Consider the following 16,872-nt stretch of genomic DNA (forward strand, 5'->3'; position numbering starts at 1 on the left):
TGATTCCCCACTCCTCCACTTGCACCTGGCTGGATGACCTTGAGCAAGCCGTAGTTCTGATAAGAGCAGTTCTTGGGGGGAAAAGAGCAGTTTCTGTCAGAGCTCTCTCAGCCCCACCTACCTCACAGGGTGCCTGTTGTGGGGAGGGGAAGGGAAAATGAGTTTGTAAGCTGCTCTGAGACTCCCTTGGGTAGTGAAGGGCGGGGTATAAAGCCAATATCTTCTTCTTCTATATTTTGTCCATGTTAGCTTTCATAGAATCATAGAATGTTAGAGTTGGAAGGGACCTTGCAGGTCATCTAATCCAACCCCCTTGCACTCTGCAGGAGTATACTGAAAGATAGCCCTACATACCTACAACATACCCGAAAGATGGTCGCCCAGCCTCCGCTTGAAAACGTCCAGCGAAGGAGCATCTACCACCTCCCGAGGCAGACTGTTCCACTGCTCAATCACTCTGACAGTTAGGACGTTTCTCCTGATATTTAGCCGGTAACGACTCCCTTGTAATTTCCACCCATTCGATCTAGGCTTGCAATCCGGAGCAAGAGAGAATAGATCTGCTCCATCTTCTACATGACAGCCCTTCAAATACTTGAAGTCTGCAATCATGTCCCCTCTAAGCCTTCTCTTTCCCAGGCAAAACAGACCCAACTCTTTCAGCCTTTCCTCATAAGACTTGGATTACAACCCTCTCACCATCCTGGTTGCCCTCTTCTAGACACACTCGAGCTTGTCAACATCCTTCCTAAAATGGGGTGCCCAAAACTGGACACAGTACTCCAGGTGAGGCCTGACCATAGTGGAATAGAGCGGAACGACCACCTCCCTTGATCTGGGCACAATGCTTCTGTTAATGCATCCTAAGATTGCATTAGCTTTCTTCACAGCCACATCGCACTGCGGGGCTGTTTGCCAACAACTCTAGTGAGGGTCCTCGGGGAACTGACAGGACTGTTCTTTCTATATTAAATAGAGTGCACTATAACAAGTATTGGGTTTTTCTGTGGGTTATTGGAATTTTCTATATGCTATTGGCGGGAAGGGCAGGGTATAAACCCAACTAATAGTTTTTTTAAAAAAATAACTACTTGTGTATGGTTTTAAGAATTAATACTTTTTTGTTCAGAGCAACCGTTCTCTCTGTATCTCTCTCTCTGGAAACCTGAGTTCCTCGGCCAGTCTCCATCCATTCATTAAAAAGAACCCTAATGGAGTTTGGGATCTCAGGCAGAGGTCTACATCTACAAATTCCTCAACAGGATCAAACTGAGGTTTCTCAAATGAGGAGAAGACAGGGGCTTCACAGTTTCGTTTCACCTGGCTTTTACGACCAGGCTAAATTCAGTGTGGAATCACGTGTTATCAATCCTCCAATTTTATTATACCCCCCTCCCCCCCGAAGCATCGAAGCAACATTCTGAACACTGAAATAAATACTCAAGATATATTTCTTTTTCCTTTCATTTTTTTCTTTTGAAATTTACAGAAGTTACACATTCAAACAAAGGCGGGGGTAAAATCAATAAAGATTCAGTCGCTATAATACAAGGTAAAGTGTGTCCCATTCGATACATTACAAAAATGTTTGAAAATTGTACATCGGTACCAAAGGCAGTATGAAATATTCTTTGGAGCAGGAACGAATGTGCCAGAAAGCCAAGGCAACAGCGCAAATTAAAGGAAGCAGAGAGGCCGTCCCCGCTGTCAAAAGGGACGGCTCGTAATTCGATGCTCGGTCGAGTGTGTTTGTGTGCGGTGAGCAGCGTGCAGAAGGTGGGGGGCCGAAGAAACCCCCCTTGGTGGACAAATGACATACAATGGCAACTTTCTCCCACCTGGAAATCAAACGCAAACAGCGCCACATGGCTGTCCTATGATTGCCCTAACCATATCTCATTCCAGACATGGCCCAGTAAAGGATGCTGCCACCAGTACACCCCGACAACAGGTAGGATGCTTAGGATATGAACCACACACTGTATGTTCGTGCCAAAGTTCTGCTTACAAAAGTCAGCTGGAGAAGTTGAAAGTGACGTTGCACACAGAGATAGCCTTCTCCATAGGAAGAGAAGGGAGTAGCATCAGTGATGCCTAGCAGTGCCCCCGCAAGACCACCAATCACAGTCAGACCCACCCAACGCATTCTCTTTTTTGTTGCTAGGATCAGGGTCCACCCTGCCGAGTGGGTGGATCCGGCAGGAGTAAAGGGATTTCCAAAATGCAATCAGAAACCAAGGGGTTCCTCTAGTGCACGGGTGGCCGAACCGTGGCTCGGGAGCCACATGCGGCTCTTTCACACATATTGTGCGGCTGGAAGCAAAGGAGAGGCATGCTTTTTCTCCCTCCCTCCCTCCCATCTATTTGTTTCTTTGTTTCTCTCTCTCTCTTTCTTTCCACCTCTCTTTTTCTGTCTCTCTTAGACAAATGAATATCATTAGCAAACAAATTGGACAAATAAATATCATCAATGTCTGTTTTTACCCTTTTGTTTTTTATTTTTGGCAGTCACATTTAATGTTAATAAAAAAGAAAACCGGAATATTTTAAAATAAAAATGTGCATGTAATAATCTATCTTTCAATAAAAATGTGTGTAATATTCGTTCACGCCTTGCGGCTCTCAAACATCTGATGTTTACTCTATGGGGCTTTTACACTGAGCGAGTTTGGCCACTCTGGCTCTAGTGCCTCTGCCTCTATGCAACTTTTCGCACCCAAACCCTGTCAACGTACCTCAAAGTTGTCTCTGTGGTAGCAGGACTAGCTATAGTCACCGCCTTCTATGGAAAGCCACATCCCATTTTTTCGCGTGTTTTGAGCCACGGCACAGTGGGACGTTTTACGGCACACCATAAAACAATGGAAGGAAGGAAGGAAGGAAGGAAGGAAGGAAGGAAGGAAGGAAGGAAGGAAGGAAGGAAGGAAGGAAGAAAGAAAGAAAGAAAGAAAGAAAGAAAGAAAGAAAGAAAGAAAGAAAGAAAGACTTAAGCACATGCCTTCCATCCACACTGGGAGACAATGACCCCTGATTCAGCTGTCACTGGGCAGCTTACGAGATGGAGGCAGATGGCTATCTCCACTCACATCCAGGCGGTTCAATGGGGCACGGATGATCACCACAATGCAGGTAGATATGCACTCATCTCAGCACTTGTAAACACATGCCAAAGGCTGCCCAGATCTCATTTACTGCATCACGGTGATTTCTTTCTCATTGCGTCAGGATTCTAAGATTTAAGGCTACCTTAATAGTCATAGTCTCAGGGCAGTCCACCATGGTGCCAAGAGCTATTTTTCAAAATTATTTTTTTCAACAAGAAGAAGAGGAGGAGGAGATTGGATTTATACTCCGCCCTTCACTACTCAAAGGAGTCTCAGAGTGGCTTACAAACTCCTTTCCCCTCCCCTCCCCACAACAGACACCCTGGGAGGTAGGTGGGGCTGAGAGAGCTCTTGACAGAAATGGCTCTTTTTCAAGAACAGCTGTGCCAGAACTATGGCTTGCCCAAGGTCTAATTTTTCCATTTTTCTTGAAACCTGGAATGTGTGCAGCTTTCCCTTAACAATAAAAGAAAGGAACACGAGCATTATGTCCGAGTCCTCCTAATGGAACGACACCGACCTCTTTCCTGACTGGTTCAGAGAAATTTCATTTCTCTATCTCATCTGGCAGGGGTATATCAAGAGGGGCTACAAGCTATAGGGAGCAGGCGTTCAGAACGGTCACCGTTTTATAGGTGGCTCAACAGCGAAGAAAGGGAATTCTAGCTTAGACTGTTGGCGGGGAGGTGATCTGCGGTGATGTTATGGGTTATATAAATGGGTGGTGGGCATGTGGAGACAGAAGATGTTTATGGGTGGTGAGATGTGATGTGACTGTATGAGGAATATATGGTTGTCTGAAAAGCAATAAAGACGTATAGATTAAAAAAAAAGCTATAGGGAGCAGGGATTCCAAAACCAAATATCAGTTTTTACTCTTGGAAAGGGACAAGGTTAATCGACCAGGCACTTGAAAAGAAAGAGTTCCAGTGGATTATATCCCAAACATTCCTACACCAATAATATTTTTTTTGTTCTTTCTGCTGTCATCACGCCAAAATAGGGCAATTATGTCACAATTAGAGCCAATAATACCTCCATATCTAAAAGCTACTTTTGCTTGGGGAGGGGGGGAATCTGCCACTCCTATCCTCGATCTAACCCATCAGGGATGCTGAAGATTGTCATATAAGCTGCTGTTTCAGAGATATCATCACTGAACCACCACTGTTCACATAGACAAGGAATCAGAGGTCAGGTTTATCAGGGCAGAATTCTAAACACTCTCTAAGGGCTTTTCCGCAGTCTCAATTTACTTGCTGCTAAGTTCCTGTTTGTTGGGGGGGGGGGGGTCTGTTCCACACGTTTCACTCCCTCTAGTGGCTGATTTGATATTACATCAGTTTATGTCCGGCAGGGAGATATGCCAGGCATAACAAATCAACCACTAGACATATCCAATCAACCACAGGTGGAACAGAAACTCCTCCCCAAGAAACAGGCACTTAAAAGCAAGAAAAATTAGAATGAGGGAAAGCCCTGTATTTCTATGCTGCAGAGGTTGTTTTTATAGCACGAAGGTGCCTTGCCATGTCATCAAATATGGGGAGACAAAAATACACCTTAGCAGGGCTTGGATGAGAGATTGTTGGTGCCTTCCTTCCTCCACACACAGAGGTATTATGCACATGTACAGACCTGCAACCATGTTCTGACACCTTCTTCTTTGGACTTCTAAAATACAGTCAGCACCTTTTTGTGGTTCTTCTATGCCTACCACAGTCACCCTAAGCAGACAGAGAACCCTATTCAGGTCTATTCTATGAGGCTTCATGTTCTTGAGATTGCACTGTTAGTTCCTTGGTAGACGGCATCCTTTTTCTCTTGGAAAAAGAGTACGCCAATCCTCCCCGTATTTTTATAAAGTAACGGCAAACAGAAATACACGATCAGCAAATTAGCCTGTTCTCTTTCATCATCTTGCTCCGTTCTTTCCTTTTTTCCTTTTAAAAAAAATGGTAAAAACTTGCAGATTCCCGCTAAAATAGTATGTTTCTGCTTTCAGTATCCTTTGAAAGCATTCCACTGCAGCAGTCATCTTAACGGAAAAGGATTTCTCTGCCTTGCATGGACACGCAGCCAGCAAGTAAACATTGAACACGGCGTACATTATTGGACAGTGTCAATGCCATGACTTAACGGAAGGTTTATTACATGTAACAATGAACACAGGAGGGAAGGAAAATGCGATGCATTTTTATTTTTTGCATCTCTGAGAGGTAAACTGGTTCCGTTTTGTTCCTCTACCAACTTAAATCATTTCGCTCCCCTCCACCCACCCTTGGTGTCACAGCTTATGCAGTCAGTGACCAGAATGGTACTGGTGAATAAATAAATCAGGCAGATTTTGCTAAGGCAGCAGCGCCATCCTTAGGAGAATTACACCTTTCTAAGTACACTGAAATCAAGGAGCCAAGAAGGGTAGCTAGATTTGCACCCAGGAGTACATTAGAGGCCAACGAGAGCCCCCCAAAGCCCTACCATAGCTATGGGCCTGATTAGGCATATAATTGAAACACTACCCAGGTTATACGCAAATGAGTATGACACAAGGCAATACCATATAAGGCCTCCATAATATTCTTCTGCCTTATGTCATTGATTATAAGTAATTTAAATTGGTCAATTTTCCATACTATTTTACATTTACAATTAGGTATTGGATGCAATTTATTAATAAAAAAAAAATTCTTTCCTTTTCAACAGAATTCCGTTTTGGTTCTACATTGATTAACTATTTGTATTACTATTGCAATATTGAGCCTAATTGTACTGTTTATGCTTGACCACTGAAGAAGGACAACTAGGCTGAAACACGTCAGGCCGCATTGGGTTTCATTTGTGTACATTGTACCATTTTATCTTGTATTGAGGCTATAGTTGGACCCATAACTGTTTTTAAACTATCTTGTAATAAATCCGTGTATTTTTGATAATTCTATATTATTTATGTATTTATGTTTCACATTTATTGCTTTTAGGAATTGGCCCTCAGATTTGCATTCATTTCACCTTTCAAGTTCTTAATTCAATTATTTGGGTTAAGTTTTCTGTTCCCCTCCTTTCTTTCCTTACTGAAGTTTTCCCAAACATCAAAGTCAAACAGCTCTTGAAACAGAAAAGAATATGGGTGCACACTTGTTCCTAAACTAACGGGGGGAAATGAACCTCCCAAAAACCAATTTGTTAGCTTAATGAAAACAAATGGAAACAGTGACAATTACAATGAAAATGAATGGAACTTTTTAAATAAAAATGAGAGCTCTTTTTGTAGCAGGAACTCCTTTGCATATTAGGAGACACACCCCTAATGTAGACAATCCTCCAAGAGCTTACAGAGTTCTTCTTTCAGGGGCTACTGTAAGCTCTTGAAGGATTGGCTACATTAGGGGTGTGTCGCCTCATATGCAGAAGTTCCTGCTACAAAAAGAACCCTGAAATGAATATGACCCCACCCCTCTGCCAAAACTGCATATTATTTTAGACATTTGACTTTTTAAAAACTTTTTTTCCTGCAGCTGCCTGCCCTCTCTGATAGCAAACCATTGCAAAAGTATTAGTCATTTCAAAAGCTCTTAGCGCAAAGAACTAGTGGTGCAATTCTTTGGATCTGGGCCCAGACTAACACTACACACGTATTGCCCTTGAAAGTGGACTGTTCAGGGATTGGCACCATACCTCTGATCGCACCTGTTCACGACATGGATGATGACAGGCACTGCGCAGGCTATGTGGTTCACTGAACATTTAGATGTGCAACTTCGCTGATGGATTTATGCTAATGCAATCACTAGCTCCGTGTGGCCTTCTGCATAAAACCACACATACAACATCCCACATCTGGAATACCACCAGGTTTAGAGTCTCCACCCAGAGGCATGCATGGAAATGACAGGGGGAAATCCATTTTTTAAGCCTTCCTAACACTGAGGGGTTACTTACTCTTTTTGTAGCAGGAACTCCTTTGCATATTAGGCGACACACCCTAATGTAGCCAACCCTCCAGGAGCTTACGGTAGCCCCTGTAAGAAGAGCTCTGTAAGCTCGTGGGGGATTGGCTACATTAGGGGTGTGTCGCCCAATATGCGAAGGAGTTTCAGCTACAAAAAGAGCCCTAGTTTACTGGTATGGACCCAGTTGCAGTTACAAACATACTGAGAGCCAAGTCACATGTTACAATGTGTTCATGTCCCTGATTGATGTGTTCTATTGACAGACAAGTTCTGGGAGATTCGTGCTCGGAACTTAATTCACAGATGCCCAGGGGCCCAATTCTGATCGGAAGTGGCATGTGGGGAGAGAGGCCTTACACTTCCTCCCAATGCTGTTGTTCTAACCTCAAATGCAGCCACAAAGCCTTCTTCAATTTTTAGCCAAAATCTTTTCTCATATTCTGGAAAATATTTTGAAAAAGAAGCCACCTCTTGAACCAAAGGTTTGAGCAAGTATGTTTATACCCTGTTACAACATGACCGGTAGCTGTGTTAGTCTGTCTGTAGCAGTAGAAAACAGCAAGACCCCAGTAGCTCTTTAAAGAAGAACAAAATTTGTGGCAGGGATGAGCTTTGGTGAGTCACTGCTCACTTCTTCCGATCAGGTAGAATGTGACTCCATCTGTCCTTATATCTTGGAAAGTGGGGTGATTTCAGATGCCCAATGACATTAGCAGACAAATAACAAGAGCAGGTGTGATTGGATTAGGTGTGAAATGCAGAGAGGTAGTATGCATGGAGAAATCACCATTGGTAATGAGACAGGAAACCTAGGTCTCAATTCAGTCCAGGTGGATGCACTGTCTTGCGCTTCATTATCAGCTGCAATTCAGGAGTCTCTCTAATCTCCCTTTGAAATCCCTTTGTAAGGTAACAAACAAAAGAAAGTTAGGAGAGGCCAATTAGAAATAGTAACCAATCAAGGGGAATTCGCTCTGAATTTTAAACCCACTGGGTTCTCATTCCATTCTGAACAGATTTAATTCTTTCCCACTGGTTACCATATGCAAGCGGCCACTTCCTGTAACGTCTCACCACCACCACCTTTGTGTTCCTTGTAACTAACTGTACATATAAATATTCTATGAACGTGCACCCCATGCATCGGAAGGAGTGAGCTCTGACTCACAAAAGCGTTTACCGAGATAAATTTTCTTAGTCTTTAAGGTGCCATTGGCCTACTGTTTAACTTGGCGGATTCAAGTTCCCAGAGAGTTTCAGGGCAGAGTGGACACTTGAACCCAGATCTCCCCCGTCCTTGTCCAGCCCCTGAACCACTAAACACCCTGTCTGTTCTCCTAGCTCCAATGTAACAGGAGGTAACAGTTCCCCCATGCTGGTACAAGAAGAAAGATGCATGTGGTCAGGGGTCATTTGGTAGAAAAAGAAGTGCAGGAGCTCAATAGCATAACTCATTAGTGTAGCTTATTTGCATATGCCACACACCCCTGACAAAGGGCAAGCATGCAAGCATGCCTAGGTTTCCTGCCCGATCTTCTCCAGGTGCCCCGCAGCCAGATGGGGAAGGGGAAGAAAGGCATTTAAATCCCCCACACACTTCCCCGAGTTTCACTGCAAAAGCGGAGAGCCTCCGGGGAGAAAGGGGCCATGTCTAGCTGCCTGCCCTGCCCTTCCCTTCCCCAGCCAATCCACCACGGCAAGCATGCCCGGGTTCCCTACTCCTGGGCTTGTTATTCCGGGAATGTCGTTCCTGCTCGTTCCCCCTCGAAACGAACCCCTGCATGTGGTGATATCATAGGCAGTTGAGTATATCAGTTTTATATCTACCAGATCTATTCATCTAGCAATGCAGCTTCACCCCAGCATGATGGATTTTGATCGGCGGCGTTCACACACCAATATATGCTCAACGATGCTCTCTTAGCAACCTACTGGGAGAGCCGATACATATGTACAGGGTAGTGGTTTCTAGTTGTCTCGGACAACATGCATTTTACAGGCAAAAGCTGAGAGTGCGTTCGGCAAGCTAGTTTGAAAACCAGACATCCATATATTGTAAAATGAGTTCCGGGGCCCGGTCACACAGGCCACTTCATCAGAGAAGAGGCTGATCGCCGCTCTAAAAAGACAAGCTTCATTAAATAGCTATCAAAAGATTGTGTTTGTCTCTCTTTTAGACATGTTGTAAGGCAAGCAATATTGTGCCGACGTCCATAATGCACTAACACGAGTGTATGGTGTAACCCAAAGAACCACCCCTCTGCCCAATCTGTTCCCACAACTGGTTGTGCAGGGAATTGAGGAATCTACTCAAGCGAATAAGACCAACAGCTCCTTGCCGGATTCACCAGTGTTGATGTTCTCTCAAAATATATGGCTGTGGTTCAGGTGTCAACTGGGATTCCGTCAAGGTTATATTTCAGTCAATGTCTTGGAAACGTCACCGGTATAAACTGCCCATCGCCTTTTTCTTACAGGGTAATGAAATGAACAGTTTTTGTTGTTGTTCAGTCGCACAGTCGAGTCCGACTCTTCGCGACCCCATGGAGCAGAAATGAACAGTACTGACCCAGAAAATAAAACGCATAGAAGGAAGCCCCAGGAGGCATTTCCACCAGTGAGACTGGGTTTAGTTCTGGATTCAGTTGGCAAGAACGAGAGACGATTAACTCTTGGCAGCGGAAAACTTTTCAACAGAACTCTGTGTTTATCTCTGAACCATGGAGGATACCGTAAGCACAAGACGTTTACCAGAGCATGAGTGGATCTCCTTTACAATTAAACTGGGTAACTCACTACAAAAAAAGAAACCTTGTATTTCACCCAATATAAGCCCTGCCCTGGCAAGAGGTGGTCTAGGCAACTGCATCTATGAATTCGACAACTGATGGTCTCATGTATGCTTCTGTTCACAATTCATTCATTTCTCAAATTCTACTTCGCAAAGGTTCTCCCTTCCAGCATGGTTCTCAAGTATGTACATGTACACACAAACATATATTCATACATATGTATGTACATGTTTCCCATGTGCACACGAACTACGCATCTCCACGGCCCAGCTCCATAAACATGACCTATGGAACCTCATGCAACAATAAACATTGTTAGTTTACAAAATTACCACAAGATTGTTCCTGATCTAATAGTCTCATCTACAGAGAATTCCTTCTGATGGCATCGTGGATGCACCTTTACGAAAAAACATACAGCCGTTGTGAAGGATAAGACAAACGGTCCGTTTAATCTAGCATCTTGTTTCTCACAGCGGCCAACCACATGCCCCCCCTGGAGGCCTACAAGCAAGGCGTGGGTCTCTTCCATGTTGTTGCCCCTTCTCCAAGTATTGACACTCAGAGGGTTACTGTCTCTGAACACAGAATTCCCATTTAGGCACATTGGTTAAGGGCCACTGGTGAACCTGTTCCTCCAGGGATTTGTCTAACCCACTTTGTTTAATCCCATCCCATAATGACCAAGGTTCACAGCATCCCTAACTGCCAGCTGGTCTCGCAAAAGCATTATGAACCAGAGCAAAGGCCCGCCCAAAATGTTCCTCCAGAGTACCCGGTCCTTTATGCGAAGGGAACCTCCAAGACTACTGTGTTCGCTTACTGGGTCTGTGGAAGGCAGGGAGGGAGTGGAAACTGCCTCTCACAAGGAGACAAATAATGTCAGGGCCCTGCAGGATCTTATGCAATTCCGCAGGGGCCTGTAAGGCAGAGATGTTCCACCAGGCATTTGGTTGAGGACAGCGATGGTTTACATCATGGCTGGCACCCTACCGAGCCCTGCGAACCAACACAGGTTCTGGAAGAACCTTGCCGAACGGCCGAACGGCTGCAGCATGAAAAACGTAAGCACTGTATTGTAACACTGCAATGTGCATCGCGTATGCTTGATAGTGAAACTAACAACAGCGGCAGAGCAGGGCTGCTCTCTTCTATGCTTAAGTGGGTCAGAGATTCCGCCTAAAACAGCATTGTCCATCATGAGCCTTTAATGGCAGTCAATGCGTGAAGCCCGAGGCCTTTCGCCCCAAAGGGTTAAAAGGGGCCAGTAGGAGTTCTCACCAGCTGTTCAGGCCCCCATTTCATCTCTCCAGCAACTCCACGTCTGGACACAACCAGGCTGCTAAAATAATTAAATAAATAAAGGCAGCAAACTCCAGGTGGCAGCATTTGTAAATCAGTATCGATCAGAGGTAAGGAGCCCCCGATACAGAATGAGAAAAGGGACACGTTGGGCGGAAATGGCAGGCCATCAGCATGAGTTGGTGATGGGCCGGAAAGAAGACCAAGGACTTTTCTTGGCAGGAAGTATGGGGTGCGCCAACCCAGCCATACACAATGGAAAGAGCAGACATAACCTCTTTGGGTTGGCGGCAGGGTCTACCGGCTGTTAGCTCAGATTGACGCTGTGACTCCCCGGTTTCCCCAAGCAAGGTCCCCCTCACTTCCCTGGCCATCTCATGCTTCGTACACCTACCACGGGACTTCTGACCTGTGACTTCCGGCATGCTTCATTATGGGATTGGAAGCTCACCCCATGCTCTGTTTTGGAGGGACTGCAAGGCATTTAAACCATGGGAAATCGCTCCAAAGCCACTTCCATGAGCGATGCTGAGAAACCTCTTGTTGCATCTCCCGCTTGTCGAACTTGCGGTTATTGCAGCACACAATGCAGGAAAAGAGCCTTTCAAATAGAAGACTCTCTAAATGCAGGTAAGAAACATCTGAAGAATGTAGCGGGCACCTATTGTTCTGCCAACTTGTACAGAGGTGGTCTTAAAGTTGAGTAAATCCTGGTTTCCAAAATCCCCTTTGTTACACAACATGTGCGGAGAACTTTTCTCCGAGGGAGCATGGTCCCCCGTGTTATTTAACGGTATCCCGAAAAGTGCAAAAGAGAATTAAACATCTGGGCATGCATATCAAGGACTGTCAGATGCCATCCTGCAGATGCTTTTTTAAGAATAAAAAACACACACATAATTACGTCAAACCAGCCTTGCATTCCAAAAAAGTTTCTTAGCTGTTGCGCTCGAGTACTCCTGTCCAAGGGGCAGCCCTATCCCCGACGCAACCCAACAAAACCATTGTCTTTCTTCCACTGCTTCTCAAACTTTGTGCCATTTGGACACCGCACACTCTTTGCACGACCCTCGCCGGATTGTGTTCTGCGCTTGGAAGATCCTACTGTAAATTGCTTTGTAACAAACCACCATGCACCTATGATCCGTTTCCCCCCTCCCCCTATGTGACCATGAGGACATGTTTCCTCGGTAGCACAACATATTTTGTGCATGTGATCAAAAACTCCGTGCCTCTACCTATTTTTAGTAAAAAAAAAAACCAAACAAACCATTACCTCGCCAATAACTCAACCACCCTCCAGTGATGACTGTGCCTTGCTAACATCAAAAGTTACCAAGCGTCACGGTGACCTACCCTGGCGTATGATAACAGTTTCACCTATTGATTCTTAGAAACATAGTACGAAAGAAATCCAGAGATTTCAAGGCTTCGAATTATTTGCTACGGCGCCCCTCCCTTTGTAGAGAACAGGTGTAGCATCTGATCCTCCACCCCCAGAGTCAGCTGGGGGAAAACAGCCACGACTTCTGCATCACAGAACGTTAAGTTCTCAATCTTTTGAAGGTGTTCAGGACGTGGACAGCACAACCGGCTCCACCCCTCTTGGCGTTGGATTCAGATGGCTTCCCAGTGGCTTCACTGTCTAGGAGTTGACCACCCCATGTCACTGAAAGGTCCCTCACCTGTTGCCGACCTTGGCGGAGGCCCGCAGGGGGTGCAGAGGTCAGAATCCGTATCTGACTCCCCTTCTGCAATATAGGGTCTGATTTTGGCCACGGCTGTGTAGCAGCCATTGTTGAGGACGTCCAAATTTTCTTTGGACTGGGAAATGCTGAATCCACTGAAGGAACGCTCCAGTTCCTCATGATCAACGGATGGGATAGAAATGGAGGTGTCACTGTCTCTCAGGGCACTCTCGGGGTGTTTCGCAGTAACGTCTTCGTTCCTTCCGTACTCAGCACTGGCCCTGTTCCCACCACTGTAGGCTGACAAGGAACGCTCATGTGAAGGGGGCGGTGGGATCCTCACCAAAGAACCGGGATCACCAACCGGAGAAGTGCTGTGGCTTCGCCGCTGGTACGTCTGCCACGAAGTGGAAGGGTGGCACGAATTGTTTGGCACCGTGGTGGCTGGTGGCGCAGAGAAATTCTTCTGTCCCATGGAACTGGTGGAGCGAATTATCTTGATAATGCACCCGTTTTTGTCAATGTGCTCCCGGCTGTCGTCCGGACTGTGGTATGGCGGTGCTGGATCAGGTTCTTTGGATCCAAAGTAGGCTTCTGTTTCCGTGGGTGGGATCCCCATGCGTTGCATATAGATGTTGACCAAGAAGTCCAACTTCTTCTCCATGGACTGCACCTGGAAAAGGCCACAGAGGTCCCCGGGGCACCATTACACACAAAATTCCCACTTCAGACAACTCTAGACTCCTACACCCCAATTAAAAGAACAAAAAAAAAAAACCCCACCCAAATGCACACCCTGCATGAAACCTAAGCCATAAGGTGTCACAAGGAAAGGGGAATTCTACAATAAAAATGCAGCAAACCCCACAAGCGTATGTATAAGACCATCTCTGGTTTAATTCAGGCCTTATCCCCATAGAAAATGAAACGTAACCACATGCAACTGTTTTGACTTACATCCTTGAAAGCCAGGCCTCTCCCTGTCTTCCTATTGTCACTCCCCTCCCATCAGAGATGATAAAATTTAATGATAAGTACCTACGGGCAGAGACCCGCCTTTTGCTCGGTTGACTCTGCAAAGTGTTGGCTAAACTGAAAACCTTAAACCATAATGACAAAAAAAATAGTAATTTCAAGACAATGGTGTTGAAAGAATTTGGCTTTCTGGGTTTTTTTGGGAAGGACTAAGTAGAAATGGAATGAAATTGGTATTGGGAAAAGCTAGATGACAGAGTGATCTATGTGAGGTGTTACAGCCCCCCAAAATCCTGCTACCCCTGTTGGCCACTTACGAATGTTCATTTTCCCCCCTATATGAAAAAAGATTTATGGAAACCATGTAAGGAAAGGGGGGGGGGAGAATTTGGATTTCTGATCAATTTTCTGCCAAATAATAGCACGCACAGTAGTCCAATATATACCGACAGCCCAAACTAGGGGAGGCCATTCAGAAATTTCTGACCCGAAACAGTGCCGGAAATTCAGTTTCGTTTCAGATCAGATAGACTTGAAACAAAGCAAGGCACTCCCGAAATTGCAAGATTCCCAAAGTTTATCTCCCAAAATGTCAGGATTTTACTTGGGTAACTGTTTTCAGTACCTAGTACAACTGGCCTTCCAATGGAGGCCAGGTCTACCACTACCAGCTATTTTTGAACCCAAAAAAATTACCCCAAAGAAATTTCGGAAATGGTACCACTACTCCCAAAATTTCAGGAAAGCAATAACCGTGCTCTTTCAGAAATAACAAAACAAAATTAAAATATTTTTTTTTAATTGTACAACCCTAACCCAAACTGTAACACATTAGACTTGATGTCTCTGTGCCCTCGGAAGCTCCTCTTACTTAAAACAAAATGGAAACCAGGCAGAAGTTCTCCCCAATGGATTTTGCCCATCATTCTTACATCTCAAGAATTGCCCATTGATTTCAATAGATTTCCACATTTCTTTCCAGGCTACATTAAGTTGACCTTGGCCCCGGTCACACTGGGGGAAAAGCTGCGGCTGCAGTGCGGCTTTTTTGAGCCACATCAAAAGAGAAGCGCGGTGGCGGGATCAGACAGATCCCCCGAGCCACCGCGCAATTGCTCCCCGGCATGATCTCCTAGCATTATTGTCTTTTCCAGTCAGCCTTGTCTTTTCATCATGTGACCTAAGAACAATAGCCTTAGTCGAATCATTTTAGCTTGTAGGAGGAGTTCAGGCTTGATTTAATCTCGAACCCACTTATTTGTCTTTGTTGGTTGTCAATGGTATCTGTAAATCCTCCAACAACCCATTTCAAATGAAACGGGTGAATTACCTAACAGGATTGTTGTGAACAGTGTTCCCTCTAAGCTTAGTTTGAGCCGGCTCAAAGTTTTTTAGCCTCCGGCTCACACATTTTTGCCTCAGCTCAGGAAGGATGGCTCCAGAGCAAACTAATTGACGCGGCAGCGAAATCACTCACTCACAAATTTAATGCCAGTAGCTCACAAAGGAGAATTTTTGCTCACGAGACTCCACAGCTTAGTGGGAGCATTGGTTGTGAAGACAAATGGGGGGGGGACCATGTCCATCACTCTCGAGTTCCTTGGAGAAAGGGCCAGATAAAAAGGTACAGACAGAATCTGTGCATGCACCTTGAATGCATCAGCAAAAACAGCATTGTTATAGAATAAATAGAGGAAGAGATAATTTCACAAGCTGATTTATGGATACTAAGGACTACATCAGTAATGGCACACTGACGGAGGTCGAACGTTACAGCTCAGGAACTGGGCACATACCTGCTTTTCCACCTTCCCAAGTCTGCCCATCATACTTGGATCTTCAGGGAGCTCTCCTTCAGTTGGTCCTTTGGTCCGGTCCTTATCAGTCATCGATGGCCCTCGACCGACAATCTGGTCAACTCTACCGGAAGCGCAAAACCCCACCCCAGAAAAAGCCATGAAGTTAGTGAGCTACGTCAAAGGGTGTGTGTGTCGAATGCTGCTCTACGCTTACTCCTCGGTGGAGAAAGCAACTCCCTGCCCCTCGGTTGATAAGCATCAGAGTTATTCACACCGATCAAAGTGAGACAAGGAAGTCCAGGGTTGCTACGCAGAGGCAGGCAATGGCCAACCACCTCTGAACGTCTCTTGCCTTGAAAACCCTAAATGTTTTGCCATACGTCAGCTGCGACTTGACGGCATTTTCCACCACCAGCAGGCAACTCAAAGTTTTCTAAGGTTTCACACTGGAGGCAGGCAAATCAAAGTTTTCTAAGGTTTCACACTGGAGGTGTGTGGGGGAAGGTATTTGTGAATTTCCTGCACTGTACAAGGGGTTGGACTAGATGACCCTGGAGGTCCCTTCCAGCTCTGCGATGCTATGATTCTATGATTTTACCAGGTCTGAACCTTCCATCCCGCTAAAATTTGGTTCTGGATTCCAAGGGATGGATGTCGAGCTTCAAAATCCCTGAATCCAGGGATCCACAAACGCTAACCGTTACTTCTGCTATCCAAATTTCCTTATTTGATTAACTAATTATAACGTTTTCATCCCACTTCTCCCCACAAAAGGGAGGCCAGAAAGAAGGGTATCTGCCTGAATATAAATCTCTACTGTTTCTGTGCCAAATTAATTTAAGTGACGGTTACAGATGAACAGGTGTAGATGCCACACCGAACTTTCGACCCACAGCACTTTGTCGTATCTACTCTGACGACCAGTTGTTCAAGCAGATAATTTATCTGCTTGGTGTGGCGTCTACACCTGTCTCTCCCACCACCTGCTACCTGAGGTCCTTTTAACTGGAGATGCCAGGAATTAAACCCGGGAGGGGCTGTGGCTCAGTGGCAGAGCCTCTGCTTTGTGTGCGGTAGGTCCCAAGTTCAATCCCCAGCACCTCCGTTTAAAAAGGTTCAGGCAGTAGGGGATGAGAAAGACTGCTGCCAGTCTGGGTAGACAATACTGACTTTGATGGACCAGGTGTCTGATCCAGTATAAGGCAGCTTCATGTGTTCATGACCACCTGTGTTTAAAGCGAGTGCTGCTGAGCCACAGA

General features: G+C 45.3%; 1 protein-coding gene across 1 annotated transcript in view; it reads right to left on the reverse strand.

Moving 5' to 3' along the window:
- Nucleotides 1-12,789: 12,789 nt before the first annotated feature.
- Nucleotides 12,790-16,872, reverse strand: part of KCNQ2 (potassium channel, voltage gated KQT-like subfamily Q, member 2) — a gene marked incomplete at its 5' end in the record, with an annotated part of 49,355 nt that continues 45,272 nt past the window's right edge. Inside the window, 2 exons of the mRNA XM_015414096.1 lie at nt 12,790-13,512; nt 15,611-15,734. Of these exons, the coding sequence (XP_015269582.1) occupies nt 12,790-13,512; nt 15,611-15,734 (847 nt within the window). The remainder of the gene's footprint in view (nt 13,513-15,610; nt 15,735-16,872) is intronic.

The sequence above is a fragment of the Gekko japonicus genome, unplaced genomic scaffold (genome assembly GCF_001447785.1).
Source record: "Gekko japonicus isolate JY-2015 unplaced genomic scaffold, Gekko_japonicus_V1.1 scaffold3742, whole genome shotgun sequence".
Taxonomy (NCBI): Eukaryota; Metazoa; Chordata; class Lepidosauria; order Squamata; family Gekkonidae; genus Gekko; species Gekko japonicus.